Source organism: Camelina sativa, chromosome 17 (assembly GCF_030686135.1).
Source record: "Camelina sativa cultivar CO46 ecotype springtype chromosome 17, ASM3068613v1".
NCBI classification, from domain to species: Eukaryota; Viridiplantae; Streptophyta; class Magnoliopsida; order Brassicales; family Brassicaceae; genus Camelina; species Camelina sativa.
In genome coordinates, this window is record NC_141896.1 from 20555391 (window position 1) to 20574974 (window position 19584).

The following is a 19584-nucleotide window of genomic DNA, read 5'->3' on the forward strand; positions in this document are numbered from 1 at the left end:
GCTAACTTAATTCTACCAAGTTATAGAATAGGATTATTTCTATTTAGGAGTCATCTAAATAATGTTAGTTTGCCTATTTTGAAAAGGAAATTATTCTAGAGATCTCTCTATATAATGAGTTGCCAAGGTGTGGTATACCATTAAGTCAGTTTTGAGAGAACAAGAGAGCTTTAGATTTTTGAGAGATTTTTTCTAAAAATTTAATAAGAAGAGAGTAATTCTTCTAGTCTTGTTATTAAATTCTAAGTAAGTTCATATATAGATTCTATATTTGGTATCAGAGCTTTCTTTGAAGCGATACCATGGGAGAGATCACGGAGTCATCAAGCACGGCACTAGCAAAAGTAAAGGAGGGTGGTTCCTCCTCGTCCTCGATCAAGTGCCCGATGCTCACCACGACCAATTACACAGTTTGGTCCATGAAGATGAGAATTCTCCTCAGGGTGCATAAGGTCTGGGATATCATCGAAGAACCTTCTGATGATAGTGAAAAAAACGACATGGCGGTGGCACTATTGTTCCAATCAATCCCTGAGACGCTTATTCTACAAGTTGGTGAGTTGGATACGGCGAAAAAGGTATGGGAGGCCATAAAAACAAGACATGTAGGCGCAGAAAGAGTTAAGGAAGCGAGGTTGCAGAATTTAATGGCTGAGTTTGATCGGTTAAGGATGAAGGACACAAACATAATTGATGATTTCTCTGGCAAGTTATCTGAAATCTCCTCCAAATCAGCGGCTTTAGGAGAAGAAATTAAAGAATCTAAGCTTGTCAAGAAGTTTCTCAAGAGTCTTCCACGAAAAAAATACATTCATATCGTTGCTTCAGTAGAACAAGTACTCGATCTCAAACACACAAGCTTTGAGGATATTATTGGTCGTTTGAAGACTTATGAAGAACGTATTGCTGAAGAAGAAGAAGATCACGATGAACAGAGTAAGCTTATGTTTGCAAACATGGAGTCTCAAACACAATACGACTCATCTGGAGACTTTAGAGGTCGAGGGCGTGGAGGACGGTTCAGTAACAAGGAAGGGGTCGTGGAGGACGATTTAACAGTGGACGTGTCAATGGTGGACGTGACATATCAAGGGTGATCTGCTACCGATGTGACAAAACAGGGAACTTTGCATCGAACTGTCCCGATCGCCTCCTTAAACTGCAGGAAGTGCAAGAAAGTGACAATAAAAGTACTGCAGAAGCGGATGAGCTTATGATACATGAGATTGTTAATCTAAACGAAGATAAGGTTGTGGCGAGCCAATATGAGACTAACTCAGGGGAGGATGCTTGGTATCTTGACAATGGAGCCAGCAATCATATGACAGGAGACCGCAGGTACTTTGCAAAGCTTGATGACACTATAACTGGTAAAGTAAGGTTTGGAGATGATTCTCGAATCGATATCAAAGGGAAAGGAACGATTGAATTCATAGATATGAATGGAGAATCGAGAACGATGACTGATGTGTACTTTATACCTGGTCTTAAAAGTAACATCATTAGCTTGGGACAAGCTACTGAATCAGGTTGTGATGTCCGAATGAAGGGAGATAATCTGATAATGCGAGACTGTGATGGGAAGCTACTAGTCAAGGCAACCAGGTCGAAGAACCGCTTATACAAAGTAAGCATGGGAATTAAAGATACACTGTGTTTGTTTTCTACAACAACAAGTGACACAAGTAGGTGGCACGCTCGTTTAGGACATCTGAACTTCGGCTCCATGAAGGCTATGATACAAGGAGAACTGGTTATAGGGGTTCCAAAGATCAACTTGGAGAAAGAGATTTGCGGCTCTTGTTTGTTTGGCAAGCAAACACGTCAAGCATTCCCACAAGCTACTGCATATCAAGCCACAAAACCTCTAGAATTGATACACGGTGATCTTTGTGGTCCCATAACTCCGAATACGATGGCGGGAAACAAGTATGTATTTGTGTTAATTGATGATTATTCACGATACATGTGGACTACCTTGTTGAAAGAAAAGAGTGAGGCATTTAACAAGTTTAAACGGTTCAAGACCTTGGTGGAGCAAGAAACAAAGGAGCTTATTAAAACGTTCAGGACAGATTGTGGAGGTGAATTCGTGTCAAGAGAATTCAATGAGTTTTGTGCCGATGAAGGAATAACTAGGCATCTTACAGCCCCATACACTCCCCAACAGAATGGGGTTGTTGAGAGGCGTAACAGGACTATGATGGAGATGACACGGAGTATTCTCAAACATATGAAGGTTCCTAATTTCATGTGGGGAGAGGCAATCAGGCACTCGACATACCTGCTCAATCGTGTTGCTACAAGGGCACTCAGAGACAAGACCCCATATGAGATGCTTCGTGATAAAAGACCCAACCTTAGTCACTTGCGGGTGTTCGGGTGCATAGGATATGCAAAACAGAGGCTCCACACCTAAGAAAACTAGATGACAGGTCACGAGTGTTAGTCCACCTTGGTACGGAACCAGGGTCAAAGGCTTACCGCTTATATGACCCAAATTCTCGAAAAATAATAGTAAGCCGAGATGTTATTTTTGATGAAACAAAGGGTTGGAACTGGAGTCAGAGCATTGTAGAGGAAGACAAGGCAGGAGAGTTCAAAATTCTTTGTAAAGAATTTGGAAACCATAGTATACAAGCTAGAGAACATAACCACGAAGAACAGAGGAAACTTGAGCCTGCATTAAGCGATACGACCACTACAGAAGAAACAAATGTTTCTGATACTGATAGCGACAATGGCGAAGAGGGAGAGGTTGATGGTGATCAGGATCACACACATTTGGTGCTCAGGAGATCACAAAGAGCATCCGTAAAACCTAAGTATCTCAATGACTATGTACTACTTGCTGAAGTTTGTGGAGAAGAACTGTTGATGCTACTAGATGAAGAGCCTAGAGATTTTTATGAAGCACAGGAGTCAAAACAATGGATGTTGGCTTGGGAGGACGAGATTAGGTCCATTATGAAGAACCGTACTTGAAATTTAGTTAATCTTCTGTTGGGAGCAAAGCCAATAGGCTTGAAGTGGATTTTTAAGCTCAAGAAGAACTCCGATGGCAGCATAAATAAATACAAGGCCAGACTCGTTGCTAAGGGGTATGTGCAGAGACTTGGAATCGACTTTGAGGATGTGTTTGCTCCAGTAGCACGGATTGAAGCAATTCGTCTTCTCATCAGTCTTGCAGCATCGAATGGATGAGAGATTCACCATTTTGACGTCAAGACGGCGTTTCTTCACGGAGAGTTGAAAGAAACCGTTTATGTGGCACAGCCTGAAGGTTTTGTTATTGAAGGAAGTGAGGAGAAGGTCTACAAACTCAACAAAGCTCTGTACGGTCTTCGACAAGATCCAAGAGCTTGGAATGAGAAATTAAATAAGATTCTCAATGAATTACGCTTCAAGAAGTGCTCCAAAGAACCCTCCGTCTCTCGAAAGAAGGTGAATCAGGAAGTTCTTGTAGTTGCAGTGTATGTAGATGACTTGTTCATCTCTGGTTCAAGTGTTGAGGTCATAAAAGGGTTCAAAAAGGAGATGGCGACTATGTTCGAAATGAGTGACCTTGGTAAGTTGACTTATTATCTAGGGATCGAAGTATGTCAGCATCAAGATGGGATAACTCTGAGCCAAAGGCGTTATGCACTGAAGATACTAGAAGAGGCTGGTATGTCGAATTGTAATCCTGTTCAAACGCCAATGGAAGTAGGACTGAAGTTATCGAAGGCACCAATGGAGAAGGACATTGACGCTACAAAGTATAGGAAACTTGTGGGCTGTTTAAGATATCTACTTCACACGAGACCTGATTTGTCATTCTGTGTAGGAGTACTAAGTCGTTATATGCAAAGTCCAAAAGAGTCACACGGAGCGGCCATGAAGCGATGTTTAAGATATCTTCGAGGAACCACTACATTAGGACTAACATTTAACAGAAAGACTGCAGGAGATTCGAGGCTAATTGGGTATAGCGACAGCAGTCACAATGTGGATCCGGATGATGGTAAGAGCACAACCAGTCACGTTTTTTATCTTGGGGGGAGCTTAATTACTTGGTGTTCTCAGAAGCAGGAGACAGTAGCACTCTCATCATGTGAGGCGGAATTTATGGCTGCTACAGAGGCAGCAAGACAAGCGATATGGCTACAGGACTTTCTCAGTGAGATTACGGAGACACAATGTGAGAAAACTCTTATCAGAATTGACAATCAATCGGCGATTGCTCTCACCAGAAACCCTGTCTTCCACGGTCGCAGTAAACACATACACACGAGATACCATTTCATATGTGAGTGTGTGGAGAATGGACAAGTAGAAGTTGAACATGTTCCTGGAGAAGCACAGAAGACGGATATCTTGACAAAAGCTCTAGGAAGAACTAAGTTCAGTGAAATGAGAGAGCTCATTGGTGTGAAGGATATTGGAGATAAAGATTTCAAGCTTAAGGGGGAGAATGTTGATTAAGCTTGAAGATAGCTTGAGGTACAAGCTAACTTAATTCTACCAAGTTATGGAATATGATTATTTCTATTTAGGAGTCATCTAAATAATGTTAGTTTGCCTATTTTGAAAAGGAAATTATTCTAGAGATCTCTCTATATAATGAGTTGCCAAGGTGTGGTATACCAATAAGTCAGTTTTGAGAGAACAAGAGAGCTTTAGGTTTTTGAGAGATTTTTCCTAAAGATTTAATAAGAAGAGAGTAATTCTTCTAGTCTTGTTCTTAAATTCTAAGTAAGTTCATATATAGATTCTATAATTAACAGCATAAGGGTACCTTGCAATGGAAGCTAGCTTGCCTTGTATTCTATGAGAATATATTCACCCTCCCAGCAAACAACATGCATAGGCGCTTTGATAAAACTTATCTTCTCAAATCTGACATCAAAATACACAATCACCGGATATGTCGATCGGGTCGGGGACCAATCACCATAATACAGGAAACATTGATGCATACTGATTTGGTAACAATGAAATATATTGCTTGAGGTGAAAGAAACAACAGTGTCCACTCCAACGTAAATATATTACTTAGATGGTTAAAGCCCATGTTTCTAGGGCTTTAGGTTAGCTTCTTAGCGCCGACTACATGTTTCCACATATATATAAATCCAGAGTCTCTGCGATTTGCGATTTCTCCGTCCGAATTAGATCAAGCAAAAGGATCATGGATAGAGAAGAAAACTCAGATTCCATCCCTAATGATTTAATTCTTGAGATACTCTCCAGATTGTCTATAACCTCAATCGGGAGGTTTCGCTGCGTGTCGAAGCAATGGGGATCCATGCTTCACAAGCCATATTTCACCAAGTTATTCTTTACCAAATCCTCGGCTCGTCCACGTCTCTTAATTGGGGTCCGACAACACCATGAGTGGAGCTTCTTCTCGGCGCCTCAGCCTCAGAACCATTATGGGAAGTCTTCGTCTCTTGTAGTAGCAGCCGATTTTCATATCGAGTGCTCCTTCTTAGACCATAGCCTCGCTAGGTGTAATGCCTCTGGTTTGCTCTATTTCCCAAGTACGAAGGATTCACGTATGGATGAGTATGGGGAAGGTGTCATATGTAACCCTATCACAGGACAGTTTGCGATCTTGCCTCGATTGAGATTAGGACCTGAGGATGTGAAAGACTGGGGTGGCCTTTTAGGGTTTGATCCAATTGGGGGAAATTCAAGGTACTGTCCATGAAGTACAATAGGGTTGACCATAAAATGGCCCACTATGTTCTAACATTAGGAAGTGAAAAAGAGAGATGGGGGGAGATCGAATGCCCCTTCACGACGGTTGATAGGAATGGAGGGGTATGCATCAATGGAATGTTGTATTACGTAGCTTACGACTATGAGAATCGATTGCATCTTTTAGGTTGCTTCGATGTTAGGTCTGAGAAGTTTAAGTTTCAAACTCTAAGAGGCGGCGTCAAATATGACGATTTGTGTACTAGATTGATAAATTATAAGGGTAAATTAGGTTTGATTCGATGGAGCTATCCCAACCAGGGATTTTTCCTCAGATTAAGTATGTGGGTTCAAGAGGATCTAGAGAAACAGGAATGGTCGAGTCCGATAAACTTGTTAAGGTTTCTGTTGCTGGGGTGACTGCTTCAGGTGACATTGTTTTGGCGAATGATGAAGCATATAGACCTTTTTATATTTTCTACCTTAATCTCGAAAGGAACCATCTTCTTAGTGTGGAAATCCAATGTCTTGGAGAAAATAATATTTGGCATCAGTCTCCTGCAGTATGCGTCTTTGTTGACCATGTGGAGGATCTTCAGTTTAATACTTGGAGCACAACACCTTTAAACCCACCAGAACAGAAGCTTAAACACTGGATCACACCTGCGTCATCTAGAAATTATCATCATGTGAGAAGAAGCCGTGAAGAGATGAGAGAGATCATCGGTGTGGTAAAGAGTATAAGAGGAGAGGAAGAGAAAAAGACAATGAGAGATGATGATGAAGGGCCAATTTGTGCTATGTATTCACCTGCTTTAAATACTTATAGACGTTGTACGAATCAAATCTAGCTTATGTAATGTACTGAATAGCTTACAAAACTTTTGCAGGGAATCGATCGTAAGTCCATCTCGCTTCAGTTCTAAATCATTAATATCAACTTATATATGTTTAAAAAACTGATGGTTCCCTAAAAAAGCTCTCTATTTGATGCAAGTTGTATTTGTATTCTCTCTGTATTAAAAAATCAAACAAGTTCTTATGTAACTGTGTGTTTTATTATGATTCTGCCTGTTATAATTTTCATTTAAATTTCATTAACACTTAAGAATTTATAAGAAGTAAATAAAGAGAAGAAGTTCTTAGTACAAGAGAGATCTGTGAGCTTTTTTGGTCTATGACACATTATTTGTTCTCTGCTATGAGATCAGATCATAAGAGGCCAAGCAATTATAGCATCGTCGAGTTCAGTTTCAGTCGCGTTTTAACTGAGCCAACACTGAAGCTTATGTCTTATGAAAGCTTAGTAGTCATATGAGTTTGTGAACAAATAAGGGAAACAAACTGAGACAAAAAAAAAACGGAAAATGCCACTATCTTGAGAGAATGCAGATTCATAGACTCTTACTTAATTGAGAGAGATCGCATGACTCTTTCTGTAACAGCTTATTCTTAATTACTCTGCTTCTTAGCTTTCATTCATCCATACTTATTCTTGTTGTATGGATAATGGAAAGCTAAAATTTATCCTTTGTTTCTACTTTTGAGAATTTTTCTTAAACGGCTATCTCTATTAGCGTCATGTAACAATTATTATCATTGACTGCTCTAAAGTTGAATAAATGTAAGTGACAACTGACAAGTTAGACAATTTTTATGGTCTATGTCGTCAATTAGACAGCAAAGTAGTAATTTCCACCATCAATGATCCCAATAATGTAATTATTGCTGCTATACCCCATATAGAACTAAGAACTTTGAATCAAAATAAGAATAACTCTCTTTTATTACTTTAGTAAAAATAACTCAAAAACCTAAAGCTCTCAAATCACAAATCTCTCTCACAAGGTTTTACAACTCTCTTGCATCACCTTAAATATAAAAACTCTCAACACCAATTTCCTAATCTAGAATAGGAAAGATAACTTATTTAGATTATCCTAGAACAAATATGTATATTTAGATTATCCTCCTAAATATACTTTTCTTGGGCCTTAAGCTTATTTCAAGCTTAATCCAACATTCTCCTCCTTAAGCTTGAAATCACTCTTCTTCAAGTCTTGAACTCCAATGAACTCTCTCATCCCCTTGAATTTTATTTTCCCAAGTGCCTTAGTTAATATATCCGCCTTCTGCTCTGTTCCAGGAACATGCTCCACTTCTATTAGACCATTCTCGACACATTCTCTTATGAAATGATGTCTCCTATGTATATGCTTGGTTTTGCCATGATACACCGGATTTCTTGTAAGCTCTATCGCCGATTTATTGTCCAGTAGAATTGTGATTTTCTCAATAACAGAACCAGTCACTTCGCTAAGCAAGTCTTGAAGCCAAATTGCTTGCTTCGCCGCTTCAGTACAAGCCATATACTCAGCCTCACATGATGACATAGCAACCGTAGATTGCTTCTGTGTACACCAAGTAATTGGACTAGCACCTAAATAAAAAATGTGACCTGCTGTACTTCTACCATCATCTTCATCCGAGTTGTGGCTGCTATCACCATATCCGACCAAGCTGTTTTTCCTTTCACGATTATACATAAGACCAAGAGAAGTGGTGCCTCTTAAGTATCTAATAACCTGTTTCAAGGCTGCTCCATGGGATTCTTTTGGCTCTTGCATATATCTACTTAACACCCCAACACAATAAGAAAGATCAGGTCGAGTGTGGAGTAAGTATCGAAGACAACCAATGCTTCGTCTATACTCCTTCGCGTCAATATTTCGCTCATGTTGTGCTTTAGATAACTTCAAGCCAGCATCCATGGGTATATGAACAGAGTTACACTGTTCCATTCCAGCTTCAATTAAAATCTTATTCGCATATCTCTCTTGGCTCAAGGTAATGCCATTTGCGTGTTGCAGAACTTCGATTCCAAGGTAGTAAGTGAGCTTTCCTAAGTCGCTCATCTCAAATCTTGATGCCATATCTCTTTTGAAATCAAGTATCATGTTTAGGTTAGAGCCACTTACAAGTAGATCGTCCACATAAACTGCCACGACAAGAAGATCCTCATTCTCTTGCTTTCGATATAGTGAGGGTTCCTTGAAACACTTAGTGAAGTTCAACTCTTTAAGGATTTGATTCAGCTTATTATTCCATGCTCTTGGTGCTTGACGTAACCCGTATAGTGCCTTGTTAAGCCTATACACCTTATCTTCGGAACCCCGGACCTCAAAACCTTCAGGTTGGTTCACATAGACTACCTATTTTAATTCTCCATGAAGGAAAGCCGTTTTCACATCGAGATGATGCACTTCCCAGTCATTTGAAGCCGCTAATGCAAGAATGAAACGGATTGTTTCGATGCGTGCAACTGGGGCAAATACTTCATCGTAGTCTATGCCATGTTTTTGCACATATCCCTTTGCCACAAGTCTTGCCTTATACTTGTTTATGCTACCATCGGAGTTCCGTTTAATTTTAAACACCCACTTTAGTCCAATAGGTTTAACTCCAACTGGACGCTCACTCAAAAACCAAGTATTGTTCTTTGTTATGGATCCTATCTCTTCTTCACAAGCTTCGATCCAATGTTTTTCTCCTTTTGCCTCACTAAAATCCCAAGGTTCTTCGTCCATTGCAAGTAGAAGTCGTTCACCTTCAATCTCGGCTAACAAAACGTAATCACTCAAATAATTTGGCTTCTTCGTTTGTCTTCCTGACTTCCTTACCGTGACTTGAGCAGTCGAATATTCTCTAGGATTCTCTGTTTCCTTAATGACCTCATCGTCAACACAATCTTCTTCACTACTCTCCTCTGTTTCGTCTATCTCCTCTATTTCTACCCCCTTCTCTGTTTCGTTTGTCTCTGGTTCTTGAGCTGTTTCTATCTCCTGAATGCCGTTATTACCAAATTCCTCAAAGGTTATGCTGAAGTTTCCCGAATCAATGACTGTATCTTGTTGTAGATTCACCCAGTTCCAGCTTTTACTCTCATCGAAGACCACATCTCTGCTTACTATGATCCTTCGACTTGATGGATCCAATAAACGGTACGCTTTTGAACCAGGTTCCGTTCCTAAGTGTACAAGAGCTCTTGATCTGTCATCCAGCTTTTTAAGATGTGGAGTTTCTGTTTTCGCATATGCGATACAGCCAAAAACCCGTAAATGCTCGATGTTTGGTTTCTTCGCATTGAAAGCTTCATAAGGAGTCTGATCAACCAAAGTTCTTGTTGCAACCCTATTGATAAGGTAAGTGGCATGCCTCACTGCTTCTCCCCACAGGTAATTTGGCAACGTCATGTGTTTTAAGATACTCCGTGTCATCTCCAATAACGTCCTGTTTCGTCGCTTAACAACACCATTTTGTTGAGGAGAGTACGGTGCTGTCAGATGCCTTTTGATACCATTGTTATCACAGAAAGTTTGAAATTCCTGTGAAACAAACTCACCACCCCGATCAGTTCGAAACATTTTAATGGAAGTCCCTGTTTCTTGCTCAACCATCGATTTAAAAATCTTGAACTTGTCAAGTGCTTCGCTTTTATCTTTTAAGAGGATCGACCACATGTAGCGGGAACAGTCGTCAATGAGTACAAAGATGTATCTTTTCCGTGCCGGTGTAGCAGGAGTGATTGGTCCACAAAGGTCTCCGTGTATGAGCTCAAGCATGTGTGTGGCTCGATATGATGTTGCTTGAGGGAAAACTTTCCTGACTTGTTTCCCAAGAAAACATGAAGCACACAACTCCTTATCAATCTCGAAACTCGGCATCCCTGTAACTAATTCTTTCTTCACCATTGTCTTCATGCTCTCTAACCCGATATGTCCTAACCTTGCGTGCCATTTTGCTGAATCACTCACTGTCTGAAGTTGTAAGCACCACTTTGTATGCTCTGTTTCCATAGTTACCTTGTACAAACGATTTCGAGACCTATTCGCCTTTACTAAGAGTTTACCATCACGGTCATGTAGAGTTAGGAAGTCTCCTTTCATTCTGACATCGCAACCACCCTTTGTGGCTTGTCCAAGACTAATTATGTTGCTCCTCAAGTCTGGTATAAAGTAGACATCGGCTAGCACCTTCCTTTCTCCATTCTTCGTGACAAATAAAATAGATCCCTTTTCTTTTATGTCAATGCGTGAGTCATCTCCAAATCGGACCTTTCCCATGACCGTCTCATCAATCCTTGAGAAGTATGACCGATTTCCACTCATATGGTTGCTAGCACCATTATCCAAATACCACACATTATCACCATCTGTTTGTGTTTCAAACTCATTAGGTTTCACATTCCTTTCATTGAGGTACACCACCTCATGCATCATCAATGCATCAGCTTCTTGTGTCTTATTCTGTTCACTCTCGAGTGTCTCTTGAAGTTTGAGAAGTCTATCTGGGCAATCCGACGCATAATGTCCTGTCTTATCACATCTGTAGCAGACCACTTTAGATGTATCTCGCTCTTGTCGGTAGCCGTTGTTTGGAGGATAACCGTAGCGTCCACGTCCTCTTCCCCGTCCATAGAATCTTCCACCTCGTCCTCGTCCAGCATTATAAGGAGCTTGATATGATTGTGATTCTGTAGTAGCATACATGAGCTTTCCTTGATCTTATTGATTGTCTTCTTCTTCGGAGATTCTTTCTTCGTAAGTTTTCAACCTACCCACAATATCTTCAAAGGTTGTTGTTTTCAAATCAAGAACTTGTTCAAGAGAAGTCACGATGTGTATGTACCTTTTCCTTGGTAAACTTTTAAGAAATTTCTTCACAATCTTCGGCTCTTCTATGGTTTCTCCCAAGGCTGCTGATTTTGTAGACAATTCCGAGAGTCTACCAGCAAAATCATCAATCTTTTCAGACTCTTTCATCTTCAACCTGTCGAATTCAGCCATCAAAGTCTGCAGTCTAGCTTCTTTGACCCTCTCTGCTCCCATATGTCTTGTTTTTATGGCTTCCCAAACAGCTTTTGAGGTTTCAAGGTTTCCAACTTGTAGGATCAAAGCTTCAGGTATAGATTGAAACAGCAAGGCTTTCGCCATATTGTTTTTCTCTTCGTCGCTTGTTCCAGGTTCAATCGACTCCCATACTTTGTGGACTTTAAGCGTCAAAGTCATACGCATAGACCAGACCGTGTAGTTGGTCAAGGTAAGCATCGGACACTTGATGGACGAGGAGCCAGCTTCCTGCGGTGTGTTTGCTGCGGTCGAGGTTGTAGTTGAAATTAATTCACTCATGTTTCAACTTCATAGATTAACGACTCTCTCCTTCTACTAAACGCCTTTAGATTCTAGCTCTGATACCAAATATAGAACTAAGAACTTTGAATCAAAATAAGAATAACTCTCTTTTATTACTTTAGGAAAAATAACTCAAAAACCTAAAGCTCTCAAATCTCAAATCTCTCTCACAAGGTTTTACAACTCTCTTGCATCACCTTAAATATAAAAACTCTCAACACCAATTTCCTAATCTAGAATAGGAAAGATAACTTATTTAGATTATCCTAGAACAAATATGTATATTTAGATTATCCTCCTAAATATACTTTTCTTGGGCCTTAAGCTTATTTCAAGCTTAATCCAACACCCCAAGCAGATACTCCTCATTGAGGAATTGATGATATTGCTTGGCATGGAAGAAACAACAATAAACCATTCTGTAATCAATCAAATAAGTATGTAGAAGATCAGCACAAAGCTACGTGGAAGGCTATCAAGTATCAAGCTAGGTTTGGTTTAAACATAAAAAACAAAGCCAATCCTATTTCCATTTTTTGCTCTAAATGCGATTTTCTTCTGCAGCTAAACCCGAAATTAAGGAAGATAAATAATAATGTTTTTGCAATAAAGTCCAACCATTTGACAAACCCAGGTATGTTCTCTAAATTTTTACAGATGTGAGCTTTTGGTTATCTGAATTTTGTTTTCCAATTGCATGGAGCTCTCTTCACTTTTAGTTGTTTCTGATTCAAATTTAAAACATTCCCGAATAAGGATTCATAATGATTGGACTGTGAATTGAGACAAATACTCAGCCAAATAGCTCATAGAGAGGCAATAGTTTCAACGTGTTCTGGTGAGATGGAGACGTAACATTGCCCTGCGATCTTGTAACGGCGCCTAAACTCTTCATCGTCAGCAATTCCTAGTAGCCTAACTTTTCTCATGTCTTTTCTATCAACATTGTAGTAAAAAATGTAGTATGGTTGAACATCATATGAGAGGTGTTTTGGGGCAAAAATGATTTCACCAGCTTTGTTAGTGCCCGGGGAAGTGATATTCCTACCCATCCCCAAAGAGAAAGGAAGCTCAAATGTTTGCTGGGACCAATCATGTCTCGTCGCATCTTCTAGTATCCATAAATCAAAACTATGGAAATCAGCATGAGGGTGTCTTGCAATGGAAGCTAGCTTCCCTTTGTATTCTATGAGAATAGATTCACCCTCCCAGCAAACAACAGGCATAGGCGCTTTGATAAAGCTCAGCCTCTCATATCTAACATCAAAACACACAATCACCGGATTTGTAGTTCGGGTTGGGGTCCAAGCAGCATAATACACGAAACCATTGATACATATTGAGTTGGTAACAGTGAAATGAGGCAGGCTGGTGAACGTATTGCATATCCATGAAGATTCTCCTCCTCCAAGTGTTAAAACCTCGTACACTAGAAAATCCTGAGGCTGAGGAGGAGGAGGATAAGACACCATGGTCAATGCTTTGAATTGATCTCCAACAGGATCGTATCCCAAGAATGTGCGTGGCCCGGCACATGGTAGGATAGTGTATTTGTTGGTGCTGGGGTTACAGACAATGAACGGACCACCAATAGTACAACCGATTAAGCCATGGACAGAAAGACAGCCGGAGGCGCTAGACACTGAAGGTATTGTCATATGGAGAGTGGTTGCCAAAGAAGAAGATTTCTCATCTTCGTAGGAAGACGAGAAGACGAACAAACGCCAGTCATCAAATTTGGCTTGTGAACCGCAGCAGAAAGCGATTGTAAACCGCGACCCGATCGTGGAGGACATCGCGTAGTAAGAATTGACAAACCTTTGGTTTCGGATGATGGAAGACCACGTCTTTGACACGCATAGAAAATTCATAAGAGACTTGGCAGGCAATCTAGTGAGTATAGCCTCCTGTAGGTCAAGAGGGATGGGATCTGCCTCAATACGTTGTCTCTTCTCGCGTTTCATGGCGCCTACCAAAAACAAACTGTAGATTCGACTAGGCAAAGGAAGTTCTAAGCAGAGGAGATATACTCAAGATCGGGGGAGCAAACTTTTCATTGTTGTTTTCTTGTTGTATGATACTAGGGTTTAATATAACTTTAAGAGGGAGAAAAAAACAAAACTAGGGTTTATATCCCAGCCGTTTCTTTATTTTGAGGGTTCAATTCCTTTTTCTTTTTCTTTTTTCCTGTTCATGATAAATCTTCAAAGATTACGTGGATTATTTTCACCCGATGTGAATATTATTATTAGATAGTCAAAACATAATTTGTGTGTCTAACTCCTTGGCGATTTGATTTTCATTTGGGCTTCGTTTACGGTCACACAAGCAAGCATGGCTAACTCCTTTTGAAGGAAGAAGACCCCAAGGGGGAAAAAAAAAGTCAAAAAAAAAGAATAGAAAGGAATTATTCCTTTGTGGTCTTCCCCGAGTGGAATTTCAGAGTTTCGTCCGGAGCCGCCATGAAACGCAGGAACGATGAGAAGGACAGGTTGCGCAGCATCGCAAGTAAAACAAATCCGATCCCTTTTGTTCTAAAGATTGTTTCAGTAACTGCCAAGTTTCTGAAGACCCACCAAAAGAAACAACTTTGCCGAGTCGAATCTTCAAGCCTAAGTTTGGAACGCGATGAGAGAGATAGAAACAAGTACGATGAGAAAGACACAAGCTTAAGTAAGGTAGCTTCGATTCCTGTTCAATCCAATGAGCGAGATTGTAACACTGAGAAAGGCACAAGCTCAAGTAAGGTAGCTTCGATTCCTCTTCAATCGAATAAGATTTCGTTTTTTTTTAAAAGCCCCAAAATTAATGTATTTTTGCTATTTACGTCCCAAAGTAGTGTGGTCTATATTCAACATCAACATGCTGGTTAGTTGTGACTTGTGAGAGAAAAATATTTATTATACACCCAAATCTGCATTGTAAACAGACCACATTACTTTTTTTTTTTTGTCAAAGAACAGACCACATAGTAACAATATAGTTAAGAAACCACATTGTTTTTTTCTTTCCTAACAGTGTTTTTTGTGGATTAAATTGTTGGTACAATGTTTGATATATAGGAGACTAAACCAAGAGACTTTAAGTGAATTAGAAAACGGTTTTGAGCTTATTTGACAAATGGTTTGTTCTTAGACTGTTTACAATGGGGATGTTGAAAATAAAATTCAACTGTTTAACTCATGCAATGGGGGTGTTGAGAAATGGAAAAAAATGAGGTGGATTCACAAGTGTTGAATTATTTCAACGGGTTGAAAAAAAAATAAGGTGCAATTTTTACATGTGTCATGTGTTTAATGGTCCAAAAAAATCTACCCAACAACATATGGATAGATACATCTCAAAATAATAGAGTGTATATATTGTGTTTTTTTTACATCTACATTATTGAAGATAATTATTGTTATGATATTAATTTTAAAAAAAATAAAAATTATACCAAAATTTATCATTTTTCATATTCTATAAATAGATACTTGTTTCATTAGATTTGAACACAGAAAAAAAACCATTTTCTTCACAATAATTTTCTATTTACCTCTAGTTAAACACATATGGGCAAAGTTTGGAATATCTCGTGATTAAAATGATTTTTAAGTTTTTGAGTTGAGTCTATTGTACTAGTTATGTGTGTTTTATTGGTTGTATTGTGTGCTTCTTATTTGTATTGTGTTCTTCTTATTGTATTGTATTGCATTTTAAGTTTTTCGTAATTTTATTTGTTTTAATAATGACGCTCTCTATTTTCGTTTTTACTATTTACATTTTCTTAATTAAGAACATAAAATTTAAATAAAACTAAAAATAAAAAACTATTTAACTCTTAATTACGTTAATTAAAATTTAAACGATAGTCGTTATTTATACGTAATCGGAAAAACTAAAACATAAAAGAAATTAAAAATAATGAAATAAAAATGGGTGGGGTAGGATGTTGAATTTTATTAAACAAACCATTGTAGAATATAAAATTTTCGAAAATGTTGAATAATTAGATGGAAGAGAGAGAAGAAGATGTGGAAAAGAGAAATATGATGTGGAGGGTGTTGAATCTTAAAACCATTGTTGATAGTCTTATAACACTCATGTCATCATGTTATGTATAATGTGATTTTTGGTCGTCGAGATCATCTTAGAAATTTTTATATATATGTTGTAGAAATTTTGAATGAGACGTTGGATTGAATAATCGATTGATTTAAATTCGTAAATCATTCTTGTTTTTTTTTTTTTTTTGACAACAGAATACAAGATTGGCTCAAACAAGCCAATACGTAGGAACATTGTTTACATAGATAGCTGAATGCGGTAATGTGCGAATACGTCGCGCAAGGTTGTCCGCTTTGCTATTTTGCGTGCGAGGAATGTAGACCAAATAAAAGGAGACAAACTCCTCCTTATCCGTCTGAATGTCCTCCAGATACGCCGTAAAAGCTGGCCACTCAGAAGGCGAAGACACCATCTTCACTAAATCGGAGCAGTCGGTGAGAAAAATAACATATTGATTATCTGCCTCAATCATACAACGCATAGCCCAAACAAGGGCTTCAACCTCAGCATGAAGAGGAGATAAGCTACGGCAATGGTTGGCAGCGCCCATTGTAGGAGCCTCACCCCAGGGCAAAGTACAATACCATCCTTTACCTGCAAAACGATCTGTCACTTTCCAAGAACCATCAACACAACAAATGTAGCTCGATAGAGATCTAGGGATCCCTACACCCCCAGTTCCATTACGTCCCACCTCTGCAGGTACATTTGTAGGTAAGACCAATGCATCCTCCTGGGCCAAAGCCCATGATTTTGCCTCATCCTCCTGGGCCAAAGCCCATGATTTTGCCTCATCCTCCGCTAGCCGCAATATGGCTAGGGGATTGGAGTCAAGATCACCAAAAAGCTTATCATTTCGCGCTTTCCATATATACCACAATATCCAAGGGAAAAAGGCATAATCTGGAGCGTCTTGAAAACGCCAAAATAGGAAATCCATATTTGTAAAAACCGAATCCGAGGGAAAAAGACCAGGGACCGTCGGAAAATTCGATAGAGCCCAAACCTGTCTAGCTGGCGGGCACTGGAAAAGAGTATGATTAATTGTCTCCTCCAGACATCCACACAAACCACACCCTGCATCACAGCTCATACCCCGTTTACGGAGGTTCGCCGTGACCGCTACACAGCCTGAAAGCACTTGCCACATGAAATGCCGTAGCTTCGGTGGACACCTGATTTTCCATACAAAAGCCTGAAGAGGCACAATGCTTGGTCCAAATACTTCCGCAGCAGTATGAGCTGTTATATTTGAACGGAGAACATGGTACCCTGACTTGACCGAATATTTACCGGACTTGGTAAAATGCCAGCCAGATAGATCCGGGTTGTCCGGTTGTCATATCGGCAAGGCGGAAATAATAGCCACATCTTCCGGAACAAAAGTCGCTGTAAGCTGAGCCATATCCCAGGAGTTGGAGGTCCTGTCGATGAAATTTATAACTCGAAGCGAGGGGTCAAAAACCGACCATGTGCTTAGTGCTGGTCTCGGGGATTGAGCAGGGATCCATGGGTCGGTCCATACAGAGATGGAAGCCCCAGATCCTATCCGTTTAATAAGTCCTTTATTCACCAGAGAGCGAGCAGAAATCATACTCCGCTACCCATATGAGGGAGAGTAAGATTTAATTGGATCCAAAGGATCAGAGTGCCGGTAATAGCGTCTCTTAAAAACCCTTGCGAAGAGGGAGTCCGGAACTGTGATCAGACGCCAGAGCTGCTTTGCCAGCAACGCGGTGTTATAATCATCCAAACTCCGGAACCCCAATCCGCCAGTATCTTTGCCAGAACAGAGTTTATCCCACACCACCCAATGCAAACCTCGGGATTGTCCCGACGAGCTCCACCAGAAATTAGAAATCGCACTAGTTAATTTCCTCTTAACCGTCTTAGGTAACTTTAAACACAACATAACGAAAGTAGGAACAGCCGTTGCAACGGACTTGATCATTACCTCCTTGCCACCTTTGGACAAAAGCCTAGCCGGCCACCCACTAGCCTGAGCTTGCAACTTGTCCTGTACGAAAGAGAATATTTTCGTCTTGGCACCCCCTAAGCTTTCCGAGATGCCTAAGTACGAGCCCATGCCACCCAGGTTCGTGATACCGAGAACCCCTTTCAATTCTTCCCTAAGATCATTATCCACTGTATGTCCAAACTGAACCGAGGATTTCTGAAAATTTATCTGTTGGCCCGAAGCCCTTCCATATTTCCTTAGAATCCCTAAGATCGCCTCACATTGCTCCTTTGTGGCCCAACAGAAGAAAAGACTATCATCCGCAAACAAAAGATGGGAAATAGCAGGACTAGCTGTCGATACCCTGATCCGTGTAATAACTTTCAGCCTCTCCGCTTTCCGAAAGTGGGCAATAAGCACCTCCGTACAAAGAATGAAAAGATAGGGTGACAGAGGATCCCCCTGACGAAGTCCCCGACAAGGTGTGATGGACCCATAGGCCTGTCCATTAATCAGGACCTTATACTGAACCGATGTCACACAACACATTATCCATGATATCCATTTGTCGCAAAAACCGAATTGCCGGAGCAAGTGTTCAATAAAAGACCATTCCACCCGGTCATAAGCCTTACTCATATCAGTCTTAATAGCCATAAACTTTCCCTTGCACGAAGGATTGGTTCGCAGCCCATGAAACATTTCCTGAGCAATCAGAATGTTGTCCGAGATCAATCGTCCCTCAACAAATGCTGATTGCGTTTCCGAGACCAGGGAGGGTAAAATAGCGCGGAGGCGCTGGCACAAAACCTTAGAAATAATTTTATAGCCAACATTACAGAGGCTAATGGGCCGTAGTTCCGCCATTCTTGTCGGCTTATCCACCTTGGGGATAAGGCATATATTTGTCACATTTAGTCTTTTATCAAAAACCCCCTCCCGCATGAAAGAATTAACCACCAGTACAAGATCAGATTTGACTGTAGTCCATGCTTTCTGATAAAAAAGGGCAGTCATGCCATCCGTCCCTGGAGCCTTATCAGGATGCATCATAAACAACGCTTGTTTGACCTCCTGCTCGGTAACCTCGCGAGTCAGAAAATCATTGGTCTCCGCAGTGATAGATGAAGGGACCTCATCTAGCATTTCCTGAAAATCTGTTGGATTTGACGAGGTAAATAACTCCTGAAACTAGGATTCCGCAATATTTTGGATAGCAGCCTCTTCCGTTGTCCAAGCTCCATGCTGATCATGGAGACCTACAATCCGGTTTCGTGCCCTACGCTGCCTTGTTTGAGCATGAAAGTAACCGGTATTATGATCCCCAAGTTTCATCCATCGACTCCTGCTTTTTTGATACCAATACACTTCCTCATCCCGATACGCTTCCCGTAACCGCCAAGTGAGTTCCGCGAGCTCATCTACCGGGGTATTATCATACTTGTTTAATAATTATGAAATTAGAAATGTGTTTTTATATATTATATTTGCTGCTGCTCTTGACGAAAAATTGCTGGTGAACAATTTGATACACAGAAGAACTGATTCGATTGAGATTGAATTTTCTTAAATTACCGGTTCAATCTAATGTAACCGATGAACCTCTAATAAGTAATCACAGACAGTTTTACTATATGTTTTACCATTAAAAATATGTTATTACACCCAAAATTATTTTATTGTTAAAGTATGCTCTTTATCACT

The 19584-nt window shown here is 40.1% G+C and overlaps 2 protein-coding genes and 1 pseudogene across 2 annotated transcripts; 2 read left to right on the plus strand and 1 right to left on the minus strand.

The window, feature by feature from the left end:
• Positions 1–5170: 5170 nt before the first annotated feature.
• LOC104759540 (putative F-box protein At5g42430 pseudogene) lies at positions 5171–5692 on the plus strand (annotated as a pseudogene).
• A 23-nt stretch (positions 5693–5715) lies between these two features.
• LOC147924096 (F-box protein At1g31080-like) lies at positions 5716–6608 on the plus strand. Its single transcript, XM_087496615.1, has 3 exons — positions 5716–5885; positions 5975–6413; positions 6573–6608. Exons 1-3 carry the CDS (start codon positions 5716–5718, stop codon positions 6606–6608), a joined length of 645 nt encoding a protein of 214 aa, XP_087352741.1.
• Positions 6609–11246: 4638 nt separating this feature from the next.
• Positions 11247–11870, minus strand: LOC147924097 (uncharacterized). Its single transcript, XM_087496616.1, has one exon. The coding sequence runs from the start codon at positions 11868–11870 to the stop codon at positions 11247–11249; it is 624 nt and encodes a 207-aa protein (XP_087352742.1).
• Between the last annotated feature and the right edge of the window lie 7714 nt (positions 11871–19584).